Source organism: Salvia miltiorrhiza, chromosome 7 (assembly GCF_028751815.1).
Source record: "Salvia miltiorrhiza cultivar Shanhuang (shh) chromosome 7, IMPLAD_Smil_shh, whole genome shotgun sequence".
NCBI classification, from domain to species: Eukaryota; Viridiplantae; Streptophyta; class Magnoliopsida; order Lamiales; family Lamiaceae; genus Salvia; species Salvia miltiorrhiza.
Window position 1 is genome coordinate 24196253 of NC_080393.1, and position 22153 is coordinate 24218405.

General features: G+C 32.8%; 3 protein-coding genes, 1 long non-coding RNA gene and 1 pseudogene across 12 annotated transcripts; 2 read left to right on the top strand and 3 right to left on the bottom strand.

Annotated features, from left to right (window-relative positions):
- Positions 1 to 171: 171 nt before the first annotated feature.
- LOC130993622 (axial regulator YABBY 5-like) lies at positions 172 to 1371 on the bottom strand. The gene is made up of 6 exons (XM_057918573.1): positions 1300 to 1371; positions 1106 to 1240; positions 934 to 1024; positions 720 to 844; positions 520 to 618; positions 172 to 287 (listed from the first exon to the last, which is right to left on the bottom strand). The coding sequence occupies exons 1-6, from the start codon at positions 1369 to 1371 to the stop codon at positions 213 to 215; spliced, it is 597 nt and encodes a 198-aa protein (XP_057774556.1). The 3' UTR covers positions 172 to 212.
- A 1483-nt stretch (positions 1372 to 2854) lies between these two features.
- On the top strand, positions 2855 to 5956 carry LOC130993623 (uncharacterized). 8 transcript variants are annotated; one of them, XM_057918574.1, is made up of 9 exons: positions 2855 to 2948; positions 3438 to 3745; positions 4093 to 4126; positions 4266 to 4493; positions 4892 to 4981; positions 5182 to 5247; positions 5320 to 5411; positions 5515 to 5562; positions 5690 to 5956. In XM_057918574.1, exons 1-9 carry the CDS (start codon positions 2856 to 2858, stop codon positions 5775 to 5777), a joined length of 1047 nt encoding a protein of 348 aa, XP_057774557.1. In that variant the 5' UTR covers position 2855; the 3' UTR covers positions 5778 to 5956. The 8 variants fall into 8 exon arrangements, with proteins under 8 accessions (XP_057774557.1, XP_057774561.1, XP_057774560.1 ...); XM_057918577.1 differs by having other exon boundaries at positions 2905 to 3006; positions 3442 to 3745; XM_057918580.1 differs by lacking the exon at positions 2855 to 2948 and adding an exon at positions 2955 to 3226 and having other exon boundaries at positions 3442 to 3745.
- A 113-nt stretch (positions 5957 to 6069) lies between these two features.
- LOC130993995 (uncharacterized) lies at positions 6070 to 9030 on the bottom strand (annotated as a pseudogene).
- An 801-nt stretch (positions 9031 to 9831) lies between these two features.
- Positions 9832 to 11706, bottom strand: LOC130993624 (uncharacterized). Its single transcript, XR_009091726.1, has 2 exons — positions 11333 to 11706; positions 9832 to 10215 (listed from the first exon to the last, which is right to left on the bottom strand). It is a non-coding gene; the product is annotated as an uncharacterized LOC130993624 (long non-coding RNA).
- A 6179-nt stretch (positions 11707 to 17885) lies between these two features.
- Positions 17886 to 21749, top strand: LOC130993625 (ATP-citrate synthase alpha chain protein 1). 2 transcript variants are annotated; one of them, XM_057918583.1, is made up of 13 exons: positions 17886 to 18074; positions 18231 to 18343; positions 19103 to 19279; positions 19423 to 19584; positions 19727 to 19807; positions 19933 to 19984; positions 20083 to 20197; positions 20352 to 20433; positions 20601 to 20696; positions 20818 to 20919; positions 20997 to 21113; positions 21194 to 21310; positions 21397 to 21749. In XM_057918583.1, exons 2-13 carry the CDS (start codon positions 18245 to 18247, stop codon positions 21466 to 21468), a joined length of 1272 nt encoding a protein of 423 aa, XP_057774566.1. In that variant the 5' UTR covers positions 17886 to 18074; positions 18231 to 18244; the 3' UTR covers positions 21469 to 21749. The 2 variants fall into 2 exon arrangements, with proteins under 2 accessions (XP_057774566.1, XP_057774565.1); XM_057918582.1 differs by having other exon boundaries at positions 17897 to 18074; positions 21194 to 21749.
- Positions 21750 to 22153: the final 404 nt, after the last annotated feature.

A 22153-nucleotide genomic window follows, 5' to 3' on the forward strand; every position in this document is an offset into this window, starting at 1 on the left:
CCATGGATAAATTTATCCATCAAAGAAAACGCAACCTAACAGAAAAAGAAAAAGGAAACAAAAAAAAAACATACTTCATTACTAATTAACAAGGCAAAACCATAATTGTAATCAATGAAGTCAATTCCTAAAGACAAATCATAATCTATGAAAAGAAAACATTTAAAAAAACTCCTTAGACAACGGTTGCAAATTCTGTGTATTTGGGTGGATTAGAAAGGTGTTGTGGTGCAACCACATTGCCTTAATGCCTTAGTTTCATGGAAAGCATTGCCAAGAAAATGCACCTGCAGTTTTTGTGGCAGCAGATAGCAGTTATGCGATTTCAGCAACACAAAATTGACCTTTTAAGTTTTAACATTCCAGCGGTCTATACACCTTCATTATGGATGATTGCTGCTTTTTTATTTAGTTATCACATGCATCTCAGACTAATTAAGTTACACATGCAGACAACATCAATATTATTACAAAATCTTGCAGTATAACAGCAGAAATCTAGTATATGCCAATGATTACCTCATCATCGACAGTCCATTGCATAACCATATCTCTGTCTCCTTCATCACAGCCATAGACTTCTCCATCTCTATACTCACTTTGTGGGCAATGCGCCCACTACACAGTTTCAAAATGTAAAAAGAATAAGCCTGAATTTCTACTCAGTTTTAATTTCCTTGAGAAACAAAAAAGAAAAAAGAAAAAAAAGTTACTCCTACATTTTTGGCAGCAGCACTAAAAGCTTGCTTGTGAGTGATGTTGGGATGCTGGAGCTTCAGCCTCCTGATTTCGTACTTGATGAAGTGATTGTAAGCAGTCGGAGCACGTTGCTTCTTCTCCGGTGCTGCAGCATACCAAACTACAATCAGATCAAGATCATCGCCCAGAATAATAATACCAACAATTAAGATTCATGAGAAACAACTTCTTTACGTTTGTGGATAACTTGGTTGCACCAAACATAATCTTCGTCTTCCTCTTCTTCGTCGGCCACCTTCTCATCACACACTTCCAAATCTGGCTGCTATGTAAAGAAGCAAACACACTTGATTAAGCACCATAGTTAGTTGAGTTCTTGATTTGCAGTTAAACAGTTTTAATTCACCATTTGGTGGAGTGAAGGAAAGAGGTGAAGCATGTTGAGAGAGAAGATGTTATCACAGTGGCCGCATCTGATTCTCACCACCATTGCTAAGCTGCTCCAAGGAACGCTAACCCGCACAAAATATATCAGGTTAAGCTATGTAATTAGCCAACTAAACACACACCATTAATATTCAAAAATCGTGGATCGACTACAAGTAAGATGGTATTGCAAAAGCAGCACTTCACATAGCAAATTTGCTCCTGCAGATCATGCAATGTCAACATTTTTTTTTCAGAGAGAGAATTGAAGGGGAAATTAACTAAAATGCAGTGTAGCAAGAGATGATATATAGAAGAAATTAAAGCACAACTCTGTTTCGAGTTATATCAAACTCATGTTTTCTTGTGCATGAGTCAATTTTATACCTAAACATTAATTAATGTCTGATCTATACATCAATCAAAGTTCCAATCCAAACAAGGAAAAATGAGGAGACAAGTCTTAGCAGTCCAGTGCTTCCTATAATGAACAATTTATTTCCAAGTGTTGAGCCTATCTATTTTTCTCTTGAAAACTGAAACTACTGCTAACAAGGAAATCTGCCATCTAACAAGTTTTGTCTTTCTTCAAAGACAGAAATTGTAATTGAATTCAATCACCCTAGTTCTTGCAATTTACATCTTATATGGCCAACTACTATATATATCTATCTCATATTTCCCTATTTTAATGCCCTACATATATGATCGTTGTGTGACTATTATATATTTATATATAAAATATAACAATAAAAACATTATCTTGCAACAAAAATGCTTCATGCACTTCTTGCGTAGTACTTTTAGAGGGTGTTTGTTAATTTGTGAAATTTGGTTGAGCAAATTGATTTGATTTTTTCTTATAATTCTAGAAAATTTCTGAACTCCTCTGAATGGGTGTGATGATTAGTATTTGATCGACCTCATATAAACATTAGTATTTGTTTTATACAAAATGAGAGATAAATTGTTAATGTATAAATCATATTTGAGAAGTAAGATAGAAAAACGCAGATACATCATGAAAAATATCCGTTATTTATGTTCAAAAAACCATAGTATATAGTGGTGTTATGTATGACGCACTCGTACATAACGGAAAAAAAAAATTATTTAAAGTCTAATAAATAACATTTTTTTAATTTCCTGAGAATTTAATACATAATGTTATGATGCACTCATAAATAATGGAAAAAAAGTGACATAGAATTGAAAGAATTAAATTGATTGTCACTGTTGTATGACAAACAACTCCCCAAATTAGGAGTTTAATACTCCTTTCTTCCCATAAAGATGTATCATTTTTTTTATTTCTGTTCGTCTCATAAGAATTTATTATGTTTATTTCAGGACATGACCTTATACAACTTATATTTTTATTTCTTAAAAACACTATCTTTTCTCCACTCAACACATTATGTACCAAATATTTTTTAAAATTTATTTCATCTTCAAGTGATATATTCTTATTGAGTAATACGTACGTCCACACCCACAAATTAACAAATTTTCTAAATTTCAGTTAATTTTAAAAAAAGTAGGTCTAACAATTTCTAAAAAAAATTACAAGTTAGGATAATATGATTAAAATAATTATTCGGATAAAGTATTTCAATTTATTTAATTAGGAGCAAAGTATAAACACTTGCGTAGTTTGGGAAAATAAATTGAATGTACGAAAAAAAATTAAATCATTATCTTTAATTCTGAAAACTGGAGTAGATAAATGGATGACCACAATTAATTACATATTCTCTGCTCGATCTTCTTTCTATTTTCTTATCGAGGGAGTCTTTGGTTCAGATAATGGAAAAACAATCGCTGCAGATACAATGCTCAACACTCAATCAATCTCCGGATTTACCCAAAAGAAAAGGGAAAGTATAAAATTCTCACCTCACTGTACAAATTTGACTGTGAATTCAGTTATTTCTCTTTTCTGAAACATATAAAGGTTGTGAGGGAAAACAGAACATGCTAGTTGCATTTGGCCCAATCACTGTGTGCGGATTCGCATGGATTTGTCGTGGAGCTCTAACTTTGATTTTCATTTTCTAGTTTATTTTCTTGGTACTTTCTTACATGATGGTAAATTAGAGCTGTCAGTTTCTCCAATTACCTAATTCTTGTTTTTTGTTTTTTTTATTGCTTCAATTATGCTTGGACGAGTTGGTATATATACTTGCATATGTGCATAGCTCTTTTATTTAGAATAGGGGCAAACTAAGTGCACTGCTTAGATGAAATATTGATGATTGGAAGTGTTTGAAATAACAATGAGATTCTCAACAAGGCTGTTTGATCATACTTGGGCAGTTATGGCTGATGATACAACAACTCCGAGTTATTGGTTGAACTGGAGATTCTTGGTGTGTGCAGTATGGGTTGTGGTAGCCATGGTGTTAGCTGCATTCCTAATATGGAGACATGAAGGGCGTAGGGAAGATGAGCATGAGGCAGCAGGGTGCTTGTATGGTGATGAAGTCTGGGGGACGTGCTCGAAATCAATCCATCCCATTTGGTTGCTTGCTTATAGGCTACTTGCTTTCTCTGCCCTGCTTGCGCTACTTCTAGCTAATCTAATCACCAGTGGTTCTGTAAAATATTATTTTTACACTGAGTAAGTCTCGTCACTTTGTTTCTTCTTTCTTTATATAATTTATGATTATTTGAGAATTTACAGTTTAAAGCTGTGCTCTTTGCTTGAAAAAAGATTGGTACGCGTTTGTAGTCACCGTTGAGAAGGACTAATGCTATGGTTCTAGCAATGGCATTTGTTTATTCGTTCTTCTTGCCTTGTATAGTTTTTAACTGTGGCTTGGAGTCTTCCATTATGAGTATATAATTCCATTTGCAACTGGGAGGCTCCACTATATATTTGAATAATTCTATGACATCAGTGGCGATATTTTGAACTGATATTGTGGTTGTTCTAACTTTACCTCTCGCTCTTTCCTTGTCGAACAGGTGGACGTTTACTTTGGTCACTTTTTATTTTGGGGTATGTTAATCTTTTCTGGAGCTGCCTCCATGTGTGTTTCCAATCTATACTCTAAACAACTTAAGCTTAAGCACTTCAATTTCCTTTTAATTTTCTGGTAATTATAAAATTTGATTATTGCATACATTTTGGCTTGTAGCTTGGTTCTTCACTCTCGATTCATGGCTCTCTGCGTTGCCGCCATGAAGTTGAACCGGATAGGGATAGTTATATATCGACCAGTGCAGAGCATGGCTCTTATGTACCGCCCCAACTTGGGGAGCATGAAGATATGCCCAGCCAAACTAGAAGCTCAAATTGTCGTGACGAACCTAATTGCAGAACTGCTGCATCCATATTCGGCTATATCTTGCAAATAGTATTTCAGGTAAGAATTCACTTTCGTTCCTATAGATACTCTTAACAACAATTACTCAAAATGGTATTGTAGCGGCAAAAGAACTGTTGTACTACAAGTCTCTTTTGATTTCATTTGTAAAGAGTATCTCAATTGTTGTCAACAGAGAAGGTGTATTATATGCAGCTCCTCTCAGGTTCCTGTTCAATAGCATATACAATTATCTACATGCTTATCATGTGAATGTTTCATTGTTACTGCAACTTAGAGAAACCTGCATCATATTTTATTTGTCATTTTGCAGAAAGTTGTGTTAAGATTCATGTAACCTAAGAAACTTCACTATTGAAACATTATTATCCTCAAACCTCTCCATTTTTGTGTAGCCTAAGAAAGTTTCTCATACTTTCATTTCACTTCCGGTATAGATGTCTGCTGGGGCTGTGATGCTCACTGATTCTGTCTTTTGGTTGGTACTCTATCCATCTCTCATCGCCAGAGGTTACAGATTAAGTTTTGTGAGTATAATATTTCCCAGCTTTTTTTTATGATTATTATTTTATCATTGTGTTGTTTCTAGCATAGCAGTCCCCAACATGGAGGCCAATAGCATTTTTTCCTTTTTATTTGTGGCCTGTGAATGCTTTATTAAGATGTGTTACTTCCCCATATATGCCTTCTTCTGGTCATTGAGTCGACACTTTATTTTTTTACGCAGCTAATTGTCTGTAAGCATTCTGTCAACGCCATCTTTCTCCTTGGTGATGCAATTTTGAATCGCCTGGTAGTATCTCAACTACCAAATTATTATCGTTTCTAATGAGTTTATGATTAATGGATCTGTAATCACTTCCAGAGATTTCCCTTCTTCCGCATGGCGTATTTTGTTTTATGGACGTGCATGTTCGTCCTTTTCCAGTGGATTATCCATGTCTGTGTATCAATTAGGTAGAGTTTCCATTCTGCCTGATATTGTTATGTTAGTCTTACAATTTCTGACAAAGAACTAATAGTATAATTCTTGACTGTGTGAAATCCTCTTGCTGAACAGATGGCCCTATCCATTCATGGACTTGTCGTCTCCGTACGCTCCTCTGTGGTATGTACCAATATCCTTGCAGACTTTATAGTACCATTCCATGCAACGGGGTGACTTATACATGTTTTTCATTTATCCAAGAACAGTGGTTGCCTTGACCCTATCCTTGTTAAACAAAATTTTGCAGGTATTTAGGCATCGGCCTTCTGGCCTTTCTCTGTTACGGAATATGTTTTTTCATATTCAGAGTAAAACAGTGTTATTTATCAAGATAAAATATTCGGATTGCTTGAAGGAGAGGTGGTGCGATTTGGCTGCGGATGGGTCCTCTGCATTGCTTCCACATTTCGAATAACATTGTTTAGTGATGAGATATATGTAACTTTTACTTACAAGCTCTGCTTCTCATCTACTGTCACATTACAGTTTTCTAAATAGAGTCAGATTATACCAATAGAGTAGACTATCCGTTTTCCATTTCCCCGTGAAATAGAAAGAATTGAGAAGACCAGTTAATCTCTAATAAAAAATAATTAGACATCATTCACAACTTTGGGAACAAACCAATAAAGCAATATATCTGAAGAAATCAATAAAATGATTATCAACACGTACGCCGCAAAATTTTTCAAGCAAGCAGAACCAGGGTTTAAATTGCTAGAAACATTTGCAGTTGGTAATTCTAAACAGTTTTAAAAATACAACAAACATCTGCCTCTTTGAAGTTGTATTCATTGCTCTCGTTCCTATCTATTCACGGTGGATTGGTTGTTAGTTGCAACCATCAATCTGATTGACACAACATATTAAGGCTTTATATATTCTCTGATAAACTGCTCTAACAGCTGATGCTTCTGCAGTTGTAACTTTGTTCAGGCACTGAGAAAATGCAAAAGCTTCTCCGGCTACCCCTAGCGTATATTCTTTACTCATAAAAACTGCTGAAGACAACACTGTCCTCGAAGCACAGAGTTTGTTGCTGAGGTGATTACAAAGTGAGCAGGTCAGATCTAAACCTTTGTAACAAAAACGTATAACTCAAAATTCACTAGTATGTGAGTAATGTGGTTACAGAACCACCAATTGGAACTAACACCTTTAATATCACCATCATCTCAATGATCCTATCTAAAATTCCCATTTTACATTTGACACATCAATAGGTAGTATATTTTCACGAAATTTTGTAGGTTAAATATAATTTTACAGATATCATATTCATATGTCAACTTGGAAAGATAAAATTAATCATTAGGAAAGTGCATCACATACTAAATTAATAATAATGGAAGGCAGATCACAGATGATGGATAAAATTATCTCACATTTCTTTCTCCAGCTGTCTTCGGATTAAATCCTTTGAATGTGCAGTAACTTTGTCCACCTTGTTGCACAGGAGTAGTAACGGAATCTTTTTCTTTCACTACGCTTGCCTTGGTCAAAATATCATACATGTATCTTCAGCAGGAAAAAGAAACAATATGAACCACTTTTTAAAGCAATGGCTCTCAAAGTGTGAATGTGCGTGCTACACTTATAAACAAAATGCAACATACTCAGAAGCAGTACGAAAATTTGGTAGGAAATCCACAGAATCCACCACAAAAACTATGCCAGCTGCTTGAGACAATAACTCACCCATTTTAGGTCCAAGCCGTGAATGACCAGAAATATCAACTACGTGAACGGGCTTCAATTTTCCCTTCTGCAAATAACATAACAGGATTAAAAACATAAAACTTCTTTCAATCTCACCACATGAAGAAGAACCGGTAAGAAAGATATCCCATTAGTTTCTCATGATTTTAGGAAGAGAGACGGCCTATTGTCAGATTTCAGTGCCACTCATTACCTAGGCATCTTTTGCATGAATATTTGTGTAAAGATACAAGAGAATACCTTACTAGCCTCAGAGTGTAGTAAAAAAATTCCTTGATTTGGTTCCATTGATGTTACAGAGCCTTGGTGAGAGGAGCCATCTCGAAGCTAGAGGGGAGACAAAATACATGTCAACCAGAGTAGATAAACGATAGAAAGTTGAGGCGATTACTTCACTCATAGAATCCACATAATCTTACTTTAACCTAGTTAGTACGGGGCTTACTCGGTAAAACAGAACAGTTTTCCCACTTTCGCTAAGCCCAGTTAGTAAAATGGTGTTGGCTGATCTACACTTTAAACGATGTACTACAAAGAAAGAGTGTATGATTGTCAAATAAAAACAATGGAATTGAGACATACAACAAGAATATATTTGCTGCTGAATAGTTAAATTGTAAGCCTAATGTGGATCGTCACATTAGTAATATCACCATCATGCAGGCGGGCCCCCCTCCCCCCGCCCCCCCACACACTAATCCACCCCAAATAGTCTGTGTACAAACATATATTCACAAGCACACATACTCACATACATGTACATAACACATATATAGGTTATCGCGTAGAAAGATGTATACAGACTCACCAGTCCACAAACACAGTCAGATCAACAATCTATAAACATACATCACACATAGGAAAGCACTTATGTAACCATAAACCGCCTAGAGAAGATGTTGTAACATTTTGCAGTGAATTTCTGTGGGTTTCTTTTCTTATTCCAAATGAAGATCTTGACAAAGCAGACACTTGAACTGCACGGAGAAGAGTTCAATATAATTTTTCTATTACGTAGCATAGAGAACATTTCAGTCACTTGCATCTGGTAGAGCAATAGCAACACGTAAATGCAAATCACAGTCCATGTAATTCAAGTGCAAGCTAAGCATTTCCAACGCAAAATAATAGCCCACTGAAACTCAGAACGAAACCCAATTTTCACATACCCCCCAAAAAATGTTTCCTACAACATGCAATTGTCCAAAAACACAAAAAAATTAGCAATTAAAAAGTATGTATACATACGCACACACAAGTACAGAGGTTTTAGAAGTTTCAGCTTAATGTTAGCCAATTTTCAAGGCGATCAATGCATCCAGAGCAAATTATCAAGCCAAGGTGCCAAAATCGCAATGTACAAAACCATTACCCTCGCAAATGTAGATGAAACAAGATTGCTGGAACCAAAAAATATTAACTGAACTGAAACAGAGTTAAGAATTTCCTGATATCAAACTTACTGATTGTAAAGAGAAAAACGGTGAATAGAATGACCCCAAGCGCGGCGTATAGCTGCGCTGGTGGGATCTCTTGAACAAATTGTTGCGCTTCATTCAATAATTGCTACAATTGAATCTTCAATTCATCTAATTTCTCTTAATTTATCCATTGTTTCTATTCACAAAATGGACAATGGTTAGAAACGAGTTGCTGATTGAAAAATTGAGATGAGGTTAGCAGAAGGGAAGTTGAAGGTTGACAGAAATCAAAACGGCATCGAAGCGATTGCTGGCCTGTTATGGCCACCGCAGCTAATGAATGGAAAGATGTTGCTGGATTTTCTCGACTTGGGCTGGGAGTGCCATGCCTAGGCCTTAGGGACTTCACGGGGGTTTTCCTACTTTTAATTTTACCCTTCCCGTCCATGAATTTCGACCGAAAAAATAACATGAGTTTTAATAAAATAATTAAATATATTTTGATTAGAATAAAAACATGTACACCAATAAGGATTAGTCATGATAAAAATTATTCAGATAATTAGCGTGGATTAGGATGGATTACTAATATTGAATGGGTGTTTGATATCCTGGCTAATTAATCCTGAAATGTGTTTGGTATCCATATGAATAGGTTGGATAAATAATTAAAATACCAAAATTATCCTCATCCATTTTTTAAAATCCCTAGCGTATCCTCATCCATTTGGTATCTACTTTTGCTTGATATCTAAAGTTTGGAAAAATTGAGTTCGAAAGTTATGGTGGACCTGAGCTTCAAGTTTGTCTTATTCTTCACTGTTTATCTTTTTTTCTTTGATAGTTTTTTTTGTTAAACTTAATTCTTTCCCTTCTGCACTCTATTTTAATTCAAAGACATGAGCATAATTCTTTCCCTTTATGTTGTCATACGTTCCCTCAGAGATGGGCAGTTGGAGAAACTGTAAAATGCAAATACATCATGCGCCTATGGATATTGAGAACTAGAAATTTTGTTTGAACTTTTGTTAAAATTTCAGCTTGAACTTTTGTTAAAATTTTTATGCGTGTCTCTAAGCTAAAAAACAGATGGTTATCCTTAATTCACATGCATCTAATTATGTGTCTGTAAGCTAAAAAAAAGAATAGTGAAGCAACTAAATTTTGTTAAAATCGGTTGAGGAAGCATAATTCTTTCCCTATACTAACTGCTCGAAAAAGAATTATTAACAAATGGAATAAAAAGCACTAACTAAACTAATAAATATTTAATTTTGTTTGTGTTTACGTAATTCATGAATAGAAATTGTTGAAGCCAATTGATAATGTGAAAAACGAAATAAACGTAGCCATTACACCAAGAAATAAAAACAAGGATATTGAAACTTGCAATACGAGAAGGAACAACCAATTACTAAATGAGAAATGCAATAGCGCGAGCATGATCTACTTGAATGGGGAAGACGAGGCGCAAGAACTTCCACCGTCGTTCTTCTTTGCAGGAGGATTGTTTGGCCGTCTAAATTTGTTTTTAAGTGCCTTCCATGAATAGGCGGACGGCGTGACACTAGAACAAGCATCATCCACGGCATAGTGTGAATTCAATGGCGGAAATAGCAGGTATCTAAAGAGCCTAATAGCAAAGAAATATTTGCCCATTAATAAGCTCAAATAAGTGCATTAACAAATATAGTATCACATAAAAAATAAAATTCAAATAGAGATTCGCATGAACCAAATAATAATTGACAAATCCACATCAAAAATTCCTTATAAAAGCCCTCGAATTATATTAAACAGACCATAGATCCACGAAGCACAGGCTGTCATATAATGAACAAAACACAACATGAAAGAGGTAAAATCAGATTTCAAACCAAGAAATACCAAAACAGGTACCAGCAAAACACATCATCAACAGGTACCAGCAAAACATTTCGTTCCAGCAAAACATCCCAATAAACAAGCAAAACAGCCCAATAAACAAGCAAAAGAAAACCATTCAATAATTCAGAAAACAAACCCCCATCCTCTTCAAAGAATTTTAGTGAATACAAATATACGATATATACTCACAAGATGGCAGAATTTTCAGAAAATCACAAGCAAGCACAGATCAATCGTTTTTCACCACGAAGTATAGCTGTGTGAAGTGAATTTTGATTCCTTATATTGATTACTAGAGCTTTTCGTTAGATATAACTGTTTTTGGTTGGGAACAGGGATGGGAATGGTGTGAAGTAGAAGCCTAATACTCATCAGACAACCATCACATTCTGAATCTTAAAGCTATAGCTGTCATTTTCAACATCAGGAAAGATTTAAGTTGCGTCAGATGTTGTTATAGGAAACAAGAGATAAAAACTGGATCTAACTAACATAAATCATATCAATATGATTAACACAAATGGAGGTCTCTGCACATGCATTTTATGTTGATTAATTTATGAGTGTATAAGTTTATAACATGAAAGCATATTAACACAGATCCCTTATGACAACCCTCTAGTGCAAATGGGTGTAAGCAGCATAATCTTCAAAGCTGAGTTTTTTAATTACAATAGATGAGTTATCAATCTTTTAAAATACAATAATTCGAGAATTGGGTGAGAATCACTTTCTGAACCTTATGCATCGATTTTTCATTTTAACCATCGACGAATCGTGCACTCAGTTTGGCGAAAAAATAACAACAACAATCGAAAAACAACAGACGAACAAAAAATTGGGGTTGAAGAGCTAGGCCTGACCTGTTCCGGAAGACGACGTTGATTCACCGATGTTGCTGTCCCGCTGTGTCCAGATTTCCGATGGGCGTCAGTCAATTGCCTTTGAAATTTTTCTCCCCCAAAACTGTAGTCGCAAATGGTATGGGAAACGATGGAGGCGGTGAGAAGCTAGGGCAGAATTCTCATCGAAATTCGCGAGAAGGGTAGCAAAAATGTAATCTAGATTCGCAGGATAAAAGTTATCGGATGGGGGAGGAGGTATTATTAGACGGGGTTATTCTTGCAAATTAAGACCGGGCCCTTTATTAAACCTGGGCCATTCGCATAAGCCTAATAGGATAGCAAACACAGCATAAATCTGGAATAAATTAACTTATACAGGCTATAACCCAATATCAAACGGGCCCTTAAGGAGTTCTTAAACGGGAATGTCAATTGGATCAATTCATCAAATTTTAGACTAGCTCTATTGAGTTACCGAGTTATCGGATTATTCAAATGCAGACTAATTGAGCCTACCCTAAACGTTCGAGTTTCAGACTAAATCATCGGGCTAATCGAGCTCGAAAAATTATTTTTAAAAAAATTAACTAATACTCCATCCGTCCATGAAAGAACTTCTTATTTTTCATTTTGGGGACGTCCACAAAAAAACTTCCTACCTATTTTTGAACTATACCCCACCACTTATAATTACTATTACTTTCATTTTTTCACAACTCTCAATATTAATTATAACACTTTTTCACCACTCTCAATACACTCAACAATTTTTTCTCCACTCTCAATACACCTAACAATCTTTTTCTTAAAACGCGTGTCACTCCCTCCTATGAAGTTTTTTCGTGGACGGTGAGAGTATATTTTTCTTGACAATATTATATTTGTAATAAATAAAAATACACGTATAAATAAGTAACATTTTAACATCGACTTACATAATAATTAATATGCAATTCTTAGAGACATAAAGATGCAATATTTTTGTCAAATAATTATCATTTTTAATTTTTATATCTAAATATTTTATGTTAAGTATTGAATTAAAAATACAAATAAATGAAATGATGAGTATAAGTGTATAATTTTCTAATATTGAATTAAAATACATTTCACAAACTTTTTTTAAAAAAAAACCTTATTATACTCCCTCCGTCCCAACGAAAGCGGTGCGTATTTCTTTTTGAGTTGTCCCAACGAAAGTGGTGCATTTCATTTTTTGGTAATAATTTTACACTACAAACAATGTGATCCACACACATTTACACACTTTTACACTACAATCGTATTCTTCTTAAATCACGTGTCGAAAAGAAGCGCACCGCTTTCATTGGGGAGGGAGTATTAATTTTGATAAGTAAAGTAATGAAGTTGAAAATTAAAATAACAAGAAAATTTTTATATAATCAAATGAATACTACATTATTTTTGGATCAACTTTATAGGATTTGGGTTTTCGACCAATTCTGTTGAATGTTGGACTATTCTAACTATAATTTTATTGGGCTAAAAAAATTTAATTCTAAATTTTTTTAAAATTGACGGGCTAATCAAATTAATCCATAAATTTTAAATTAAATTGGCATCCCTAACCAAACGCTCAAATAAGCTTTGATTATTTTGTTCTGTAAACTAATTTGGCCTATCAAACACTACTTAATTGAAATAAATGTAGCCTCTTTAGTTGGATTGTACCATAACTGATATATCCCTCGAGTGCAACGATTTGTTTGTGGACTTTGACAGGTCAAATTAGGGAAGCTGAAATTATTGACTTTTTGCGTTTTAATTTAAGTGCCACTTTAACAACTAGTGGACACATTTAATAAATGCTTATTAATCCCAAATGAATAAGTAACTAGTACGTCCAAAGGTTTCTGTGCTGTATTATTCTTGTATTTATTTTAGGACACACGACGTTTGAGTTTATTTTGATTTTTTTCCTAAATTTTAAAAGTTGTCAAAAAAAATACACAAATTTTAATTTATTTTATTTTTTCCACGAATTTTTAAAATTATAAAAAAAAATACATAAATTTTTACTCATTTTATTTTTTCATTATAAAAATTATTCAAATAATTCTTTTGTAATTAACAATAAATACCGTTTCACTTGAAATTGGGCATTGAAAGTTTTCCAATCACATAATCCAAAGACCTATATATTATGACACTATGAATCCATATAATAATTGATTATTTTAAAAAGAGAAATATAATGGAAAATTCTCATTCAAAAAGTAAGATTGTATAATTTGTAAATCAAAATTTTAAATTGAGGTTATTCTTCTACCACAAGGTATACCTCATCACTAAAGTTGTAAGTTAATTAAATAATTTGTATTCGATTTGATATTTGAATTTTGAAATTTATATTCGATAAATATTCGATTTGAACTTAATTACAAATATACGATTCGATTAATATTCAAATAAAAATACAAAATCACGATATTGATTCAATTCGTTTAGGGGCGTTTACTTTACATGATTGATAAAATAGATGATTGAGTATTTTTATCCTTAAGAGTAGGATTATTCCAATCCCACCATTTTGATGAGATAAGAATCAAGCAAAACTAGCTTAAATAATAAAAATAATCAAGGGCCTTGAGATATCTCAAAGTTTCAATCCAACAAAGTAAATAAGGGATTAGTCTTACTATTTTTATCTATCAATGTTAATCCTTCAAAGTAAACGCCCCTTACAGCCATGCTTGCCACGACGTCCAAGTATCGGCGCTGTCATGCATCTATGGTCAGGTCCTGTAAACAACACCCCATTTTTTACAATGGTTAACTCGACCACTACTAGGAGGCGGCAGAGCGTCTACAAATTCTAGGGCTTCCACATTCTCGAACGAATTCAAGGTGATGGTTCCTTTGAGAGAGAAAGATAGAGAGAGAGAGGTGAGGTGGAAGAGAGAATGTGATATGGATTTTTTCTATTTTAATTTTAATTTTTTTTAAATGTAATAAAATCAAAAACAAAGTTGATTCTTATACCAATTTCAATTTGCCACGTCAATTTTAAATTCTCCTTTAAAAAATTATGGTAAAAATTAAACAAATCAAAAGTTGGTATATTAGAATCTGAAAAAGAATTTACCAAAGAATTAGAAAGAGCTTAAAATTTATGCATTTAAACGCAAACAACTCTTACTTTTTATACACTGGTGTGTATATTATATCAAAAAACATCACCGAATCAAGTTTAGACTTGCCAAAAACCAAAACATTGACTTATCATTTGTTCCAAAAAAAGAAAAAAATTATCATTTGTTTCAAAATGATGTTTCATCTTATATTTCATATTAGTAAATTTCCATCACATATATTCATTGAAAATACACATGACAACATTTTACTAGTTATAATACGAAACAATCATTTTAGAGCAAAACCCCCCAACTACTTCATATTTGAATCCTTTTGTCGAAATAATTTCCATATGACACTCGTGTACTATTATTAAATTCATTATGTTTAACAATATTTGTTATATTTATATGAAATAATTATAATGTAAATATGAAATAACCAATCATAATACTTAAGTATTAATAAATTTGATTGCAATTAAATACTAAAAAATAATCATATACTCTTATTGGCCATAATAAATCTTAACTAATAATTATGAACCTAAATTATAACAAAAGAAATTGGAACCGAAAATAAAAATAGAAGTAAAAATTAAAAAAATTAAAATTGGAACACAAAACATACGAAAATCTGAGATAGAACATCTCAAAAATATGGATATAGTTTAAATTATAAAAAAAAATATGTTTTTTTAAATATTACTTACAATTTTTAAGAACGGACAAAAATAATAAAACTAAATTTTGTATAAAGGTTGACGTACATGTAAACTCCCACGTGTGAAATCATAAAACGATGTTGACTAGCTAAGGATAGTGTATAAACATTTATTAAGGGAAACACCGGGCATTCCATTTCACATTCCATTTCACATTGCGTTATCTTTAGTCGTAAATTTATCATAGAAAAATAAAAAATAATTAAATAAAATTTATCCATTTAAATCATTCCTTTTTTTTTCTTCATTTTCTATTTAATCCTTACTCATTCTTCATTTACACTACAAAGGATATTCTTCTAAAAATAGTGTGATAAATTTACTTAATTTTTTGTGTGCTAATAATATATATATATATATATATATATATATATTTATTAGCACAAAAAAATTGAGAAGCTTATTTTCTCTCATTTCACGCTAGAATATAGTATATTTTTTTATTAGCACAAAAAAATTGAATAGCTTATTTTCTCTCATTTCACGCCATTTACTCATGTTTTTCTTCGTAAAGAACATGAGATAAAAGAAAAAAGTAACGTGATAAAATTTTAAATCTTTTTTATCTCTCATTCTTTCATAATAAATTTACAATAAAAACACGCGCACCCTAGACTAAGAATGCATTCTCTTTGATGAAAAATGGTGGAAAACATAATTTTTTTTTTGACATTTTCCCACTATTTTCAAATATTCTCTCTATGTGTATAACTTTTCTTATACAACATGAATTTTTTCTGTGCAGCCCATTGTCCATCATTTTTTCACTCAAATTTATTATGGGAATTGATATAAGAATATTTTTCCATGTTTTCTATTTTAGTGAACATGTGATAAAAACAATTATGGATGTGATAAATAAAATTTCTTTTTTCTTATTCCTTCCTTTTTATTGAAAGTTATGGTCCTATTTTAACAATTAGCTCATGGACATTTACTTTGCAGAATGAGTATTTTTATCTCAAAGAGTAGAATTTCTCGAATCTCATGCTTTCAATAGAATATGAATCAAACAAAACTAGCTTAAATGATATTCTTTATAAAAAAAATAGCTTAAATAAATGAAATAATAAAAAAATTTAGGATATATATCCCAAAGTTTCAATCCATATAAATAAATAAGCGATTAACTTTATTATTTTATCTACCAAATAGTATATCTACTTTAGTGTAATAAATAAAAATGAGAGCTATGTTAGATAATTTTTATTTTCTTATAAGATAGTGTAATATAGTACCTATATTTTTTTTATTACAATAATTTTAAATTATAAATTCGTATGTGAATGTGTGCGTCTTCAATATTAAAAGTTTTGAAGTGGAAAATGAAGTATTAAAACAAAGCCAGCAGCACAGTATTGACTACGAATTCTTTTTTTCCAACATACTACACTCCATTTCCAATATTCCACTATCACAGCAGACTTGGACTTCTTGCATCGCAACCTCAAAATTGATCATCTTAAACGTATTGATGTTCAAACTCGATAACTAAGTAAAAAAAATTCAATAGCAAATCACACACTTACCTACTCTTAATGCACACTCATGGCACACATTATGCATATTTTAAAAAATGTGTAACAAAATCATACCTATAGAAATATTGATGGAATTCGAATTTGGTGCTTTTGGCCATTACATTGGCTTACTACATGTACATCACTAAAAATATAAATATCAATCACATTTGTAGGATACTATTTCGTAGTATCATAGAAAATGGGTGATGTCGACGTATAAGTAAAATAAAGAAATTAAGAGCCAAAGGGAAATACATAGCATTCCCATTTTTATTTTTATTTTGCATTAATTTATCTTATTAATCTATATCTATATACATATAAAAGTTCAATCACTTACATAAATAGTAAGTTATGTTTTCCCGCTAAAATCACTTTACTATTTTTAAAAATAATTTTTTTTATTTATTCTTAATTTTGTCTACTTCAAATTATATGAATATTTTTTTGTTGTAATTTTTCATATTACCCCAATTAAAGTATTAGTTAACTTTTTTCTTTTAAATATTTTATATATTTGTTAGTCATACGGATAAAATGTAAATAAACTGTTCAATTAATATTTATAATATTATTTAAAATATTTATTTTGATAAGATTTATGATTAAAAATATACTCTAAGACGTTTTTTTCGAATGAAATATATAATACACATTTTTGTATAAAGTAATAACACATGTTCTGTAAATATAAATAATATTTTTTGTAAATGTTGGTATTAGAGATACAACAAACAGTGGTGATAATGATGATTATGCATCTATCGTTCTTTTTGGTGATGTATTACTATCATCTGTTGTTCCAATAAAAAACATCATTTTAAACACTTACTCATCCTACTCTAATAACATCAACGATAATTTTTATTTAAAAGAACGCGTAATAATTGTTCATACTTATATATTGTACAACACAAATTTTTTAACGTTCATATAATATTATTAAATATAATTGAATTTTAAATATAAAAATATTTTAAAATAATATTTATTATTAAAAAATAATATTTCGCAAAACTAATTTTTATTAAGAGCAAAAACATACCAAACAAAGTGTGCAACTTAAAGTTCCATTTTTTGGACTATTAATTAGCATTACAACTTTTACCGTTGGTTGTCTACCCTTTTGGCCCGCCTTGGGTAGGTGGGTATATGTCAATTTCGGCGGTCCATTTCCCGCTAATATATAAATATATAACCAACTAAAAATAAGGTTTTTTTCTTTTTTGGAAGGAAACTAAAAATAAGTTAAATAAATAAGTAATTTAGTTGCATTTCATGGAATCATGTTTGTCTAACTATAAATATCGGTAGGTGGATTACAAGATTACAAGCTTTGAGTGTTGAGTCATACTAGTCTGCCAGTGTGTGCGCACCAGAAAATTCTTGCAACCTCCTCTGCGCATTCCTTCAATCAGTAAATATCTCTATCTTCTACTGGCACTTATATGATATATACATAATGTTGAGTTTTGATTTGTTGATTGCGAGTATGAGTCTTGGATTTATTATTGACTGATCTGGGAATTGGGATCTCGGCTTATTGTTTTAAGTTTTTTTGTTTGGAAATCAGGTTAAAAAGGAAAAATGGCGAGGAAGAAGATCAGAGAGTATGACTCCAAGAGACTGTTGAAGGAGCATTTCAAGAGGATTTCTGGATCCGATTTGGAAATCAAATCTGCCCAGGTGAGTTCGGTTTTTGTTCTAGTTGGTTAGACTACTTGGTTCTATTGAGTTTCTTGAGATCTGATTTTTTTTATTTTGTTTTTTGCATTATTTGGTTATAAATTTACATCCTGCATGTTGTTCAATAATCTGATGGGGAAGAATTTGTGTGGTGAAACAAGAAACTAGCAGATAGAAGATACGTGGATTTAATGCCTTATACTAAGAAACAAAATAGCAATATTTATGTTATGATTGGCGGTGCAGTTCACTTGATTCTCTTTTGCCTTGTTACAACTCGAAATAGATGTATTTTAGATATGTATCTCATCTGAGCTAATCTTATACAATTGTACCGAATTACTCTTGCGCCGTCTTGATTGGAAATTCATTTGGCATTTTCAGCGACAATAACGATTAATTACTCAGAGTTTGGTGAAGAATTAAGACAGCTTTATTTTCTTTCTGAGAAGATTTGTCGTGCAGTTTCTTGAAATTTTCCAGGGAGAATAGACTCATTCTCAGAAGATAATATGAATTATTGGAAAATCTGCATCAAACCATTTTGCGTTTATTTCAAAGATTTTACTTTTTATTACTATTATTAACAGTTGAAAAAAAAAAAAAAAAGATGCGACAGTCATGCAATGCTACTTGGCTTGTATGTGGCAGATATTACAATTTTAATTCAATCTGTTAGCTTGCATCATCTTGATTAAGAAACAAGTTTCCAGCCCCTCCAGGCTTCAATAAACCGAATACTTGCTTGTGATCTTTTAGGTGACCGAGTCTACTGACTTTAATCAACTAGTGGACAAGGAGCCCTGGCTTTCATCTACAAGATTGGTTGTTAAACCAGATATGCTGTTTGGGAAACGTGGTAAAAGTGGTCTTGTTGCTTTGAACCTGGATTTGGCTGGAGTTGCTGCTTTTGTGAAAGAGCGACTTGGCAAAGAGGTACATGTTGGTTTAATTTTGTAGTATTTCTTCGGCTAATTCAATCATTATACTGGCTCAGTAATACATATCCTAGAACCTACGAGTAAGAAGTGATTTTAGCTGAATTAGTATTCTGCCTGACACATATCTTGTGTTAACAGGTAGAGATGGGGGGCTGCAAAGGACCCATTACTACATTCATTGTCGAACCATTTATTCCCCACAATGAGGAATTCTACCTAAACATTGTCTCTGATAGGCTTGGTTGTAGCATTAGCTTTTCGGAATGTGGAGGAATTGATATTGAAGAGAACTGGGACAAGGTGCTCTTAAGATTTTAATTTCTTATTTCTTTCTTATCTTTTTTTCTGATGATACATGTGTCATGAGAAGCATCTGACTTTTCAATTTTGTATCTATTTAATACCTCAATCTTTACTGAAGTTCTCTTATCTTCATATCCAGGTCAAAACTATATTCGTTCCAACAGGTGTATCCTTTACATCAGAGCTCTGTGCTCCACTTGTGGCAACTCTTCCCTTAGAGGTAAATTTGTCAATAATCAATCTTTACTCTTAACATTGTTGTTTCTGTTTCACTTAATTACTGCATGAATTGAATTTATACTTCCATGTATTGCTATTGCTTATGCATAATTTTATGTAATGCAGGTCAAACCTGTAATTGAGGAGTTCATCACATTCATCTATGCTCTGTTTTTAGGTAGGTGTAAGATTGCGAAAAGAATGTCACCTTCTTAAGGTTAATGTTGTCAATCTTCTCTAGAGTTTTGGAAATAATGAATGTTTCTCTTGAATTAGATTTGGACTTCACTTTCCTTGAGATGAATCCTTTCACCTTGGTTAACGGGAAGCCTTATCCTTTGGATATGAGAGGCGAGCTTGACGATACCGCTGCTTTCAAGAACTTCAAAAAGTAATATGATCTATTATTCTGTTCTCTTTTGAAGATTAACTTTCAGGCAGTTCAAGAACATATTAACTACTTTGTATACGTGGTGTTGCTATAATATGTATACAAAGATCATGGATTTGTATATATTATCGCTTATATAACCTTGATCTTGCAGATGGGGAAATATAGAATTCCCAATGCCATTTGGAAGAGTTATGAGTCCAACAGAGAGCTTTATTCACGGACTTGATGAGAAGGTACTCATTGATACGTAGAATCTCTTATAAAGCTATTTGACACCCAATTAGTATTCAGACCATTTTAATCTCAAATCTGGAAGCATATTGCCCCATTGGATAATTACTCACGCAACCTGCTCCCCCTGTTTGAATGCTATGTAAAGTTTATATGTCATTATTTGCAGACAAGTGCATCTTTGAAGTTCACCGTCTTGAACCCCAAAGGGCGAATCTGGACTATGGTTGCCGGAGGAGGTGCAAGTGTCATCTATGCTGATACAGTATGTTCCTCATCTTGATGTTATTATACTTCACTCTACATGCATACCATAAATTGTTCACCATTTTCTTGCGAATTGGTTAATATATAAGTCTCACATGGTCTTTCAAACCCGGTAATAGGTTGGAGATCTTGGTTTTGCTTCTGAGCTTGGGAACTATGCGGAATACAGCGGCGCTCCCAACGAGGAGGAAGTCTTGCAGTATGCCAGAGTTGTGATTGATGTAAGAATCAAACTTCTTGCATTGAGTAGAAATTCAAAATCACTTCTCTTGTGAACATAGTAATGAGTTTATTACAGTGTGCAACTGCAGAGCCTGATGGCAGAAAGAGAGCCCTCGTGATAGGTGGTGGAATAGCCAACTTCACTGACGTTGCTGCTACATTCAGTGGTATCATCCGAGCTCTAAGAGAAAAGGTACCTAGCAAAACCTCACACAGACTAACCTAAGTAACTCATCAAAAGCTCGACTCCTAACGTGGTTGATGTCGTACCAGGAAGCAAAACTCAAGGCTTCTAGAATGAGCTTGTACGTCCGAAGAGGAGGGCCTAATTACCAGAAGGGACTCGAGAAAATGAGAATTCTTGCTGAAGAAATAGGCATTCCTATCGAGGTATATATATCCATTGTCGTGGTTGAAACCTGCGCAAATTGTTCCAAGGCAAAAAAAGCTTACTGTTTGATTTGTTTGGGATGTAGGTTTATGGACCTGAGGCAACCATGACTGGAATCTGCAAACAGGCTATTGAATGCATCAGTGCAGCTGCTTGAAGTTGCTGAATCTGATTACCAACTATTTTATCTGCTTTTTATTGTCAATTTACCCAAAGTTTCCAACCATTTTCGATTGTATTTCTTCACTGTTTTCATAAATGGGCCTCAAGAAATTGGTCTGTATCCCCTTTTTTCACTTATCTCGCGAGTCAGAAGGTCAAGGATTTGTTATGAATGCTGTAGTCGAAATTGCATGAGATTCTGTTTTTTACTTTCTTTGTATATGCATAATATTGTACTGATAAGATTAATACAACGAATCAACGATTTAAAATAAATCTGTGGTCGTACTGAAATCTAATATGATCATATTTAATACTATATATAATGTATATACTTCAATGGTATATTCGATGAGATTTAGCAACTAAACAGAGAAAATATGAAATGAACGTCTGAAGAATAAATTTTTCGATCTATGCAGGCAAAATACCAACTTTTTGTAATTTGTAAACAATATTAAAACATGAATTCTAATGTACAAATCTTTTCCTACGAAATAGCAGTAAACAAAATTTAATCAGGTAATCATTCTGTTTTAGGAGAGTCTATCAACAACATTTCTTGTATATAGAGTTGTGGCTTGTGCTTGAACTGAACATATGTTGTTTCTCTGACCAATTTTCGAAACAGCTAATGTCAGGAGTCTTGAATTCCATTATTCAATATTCATTCTAGTCAT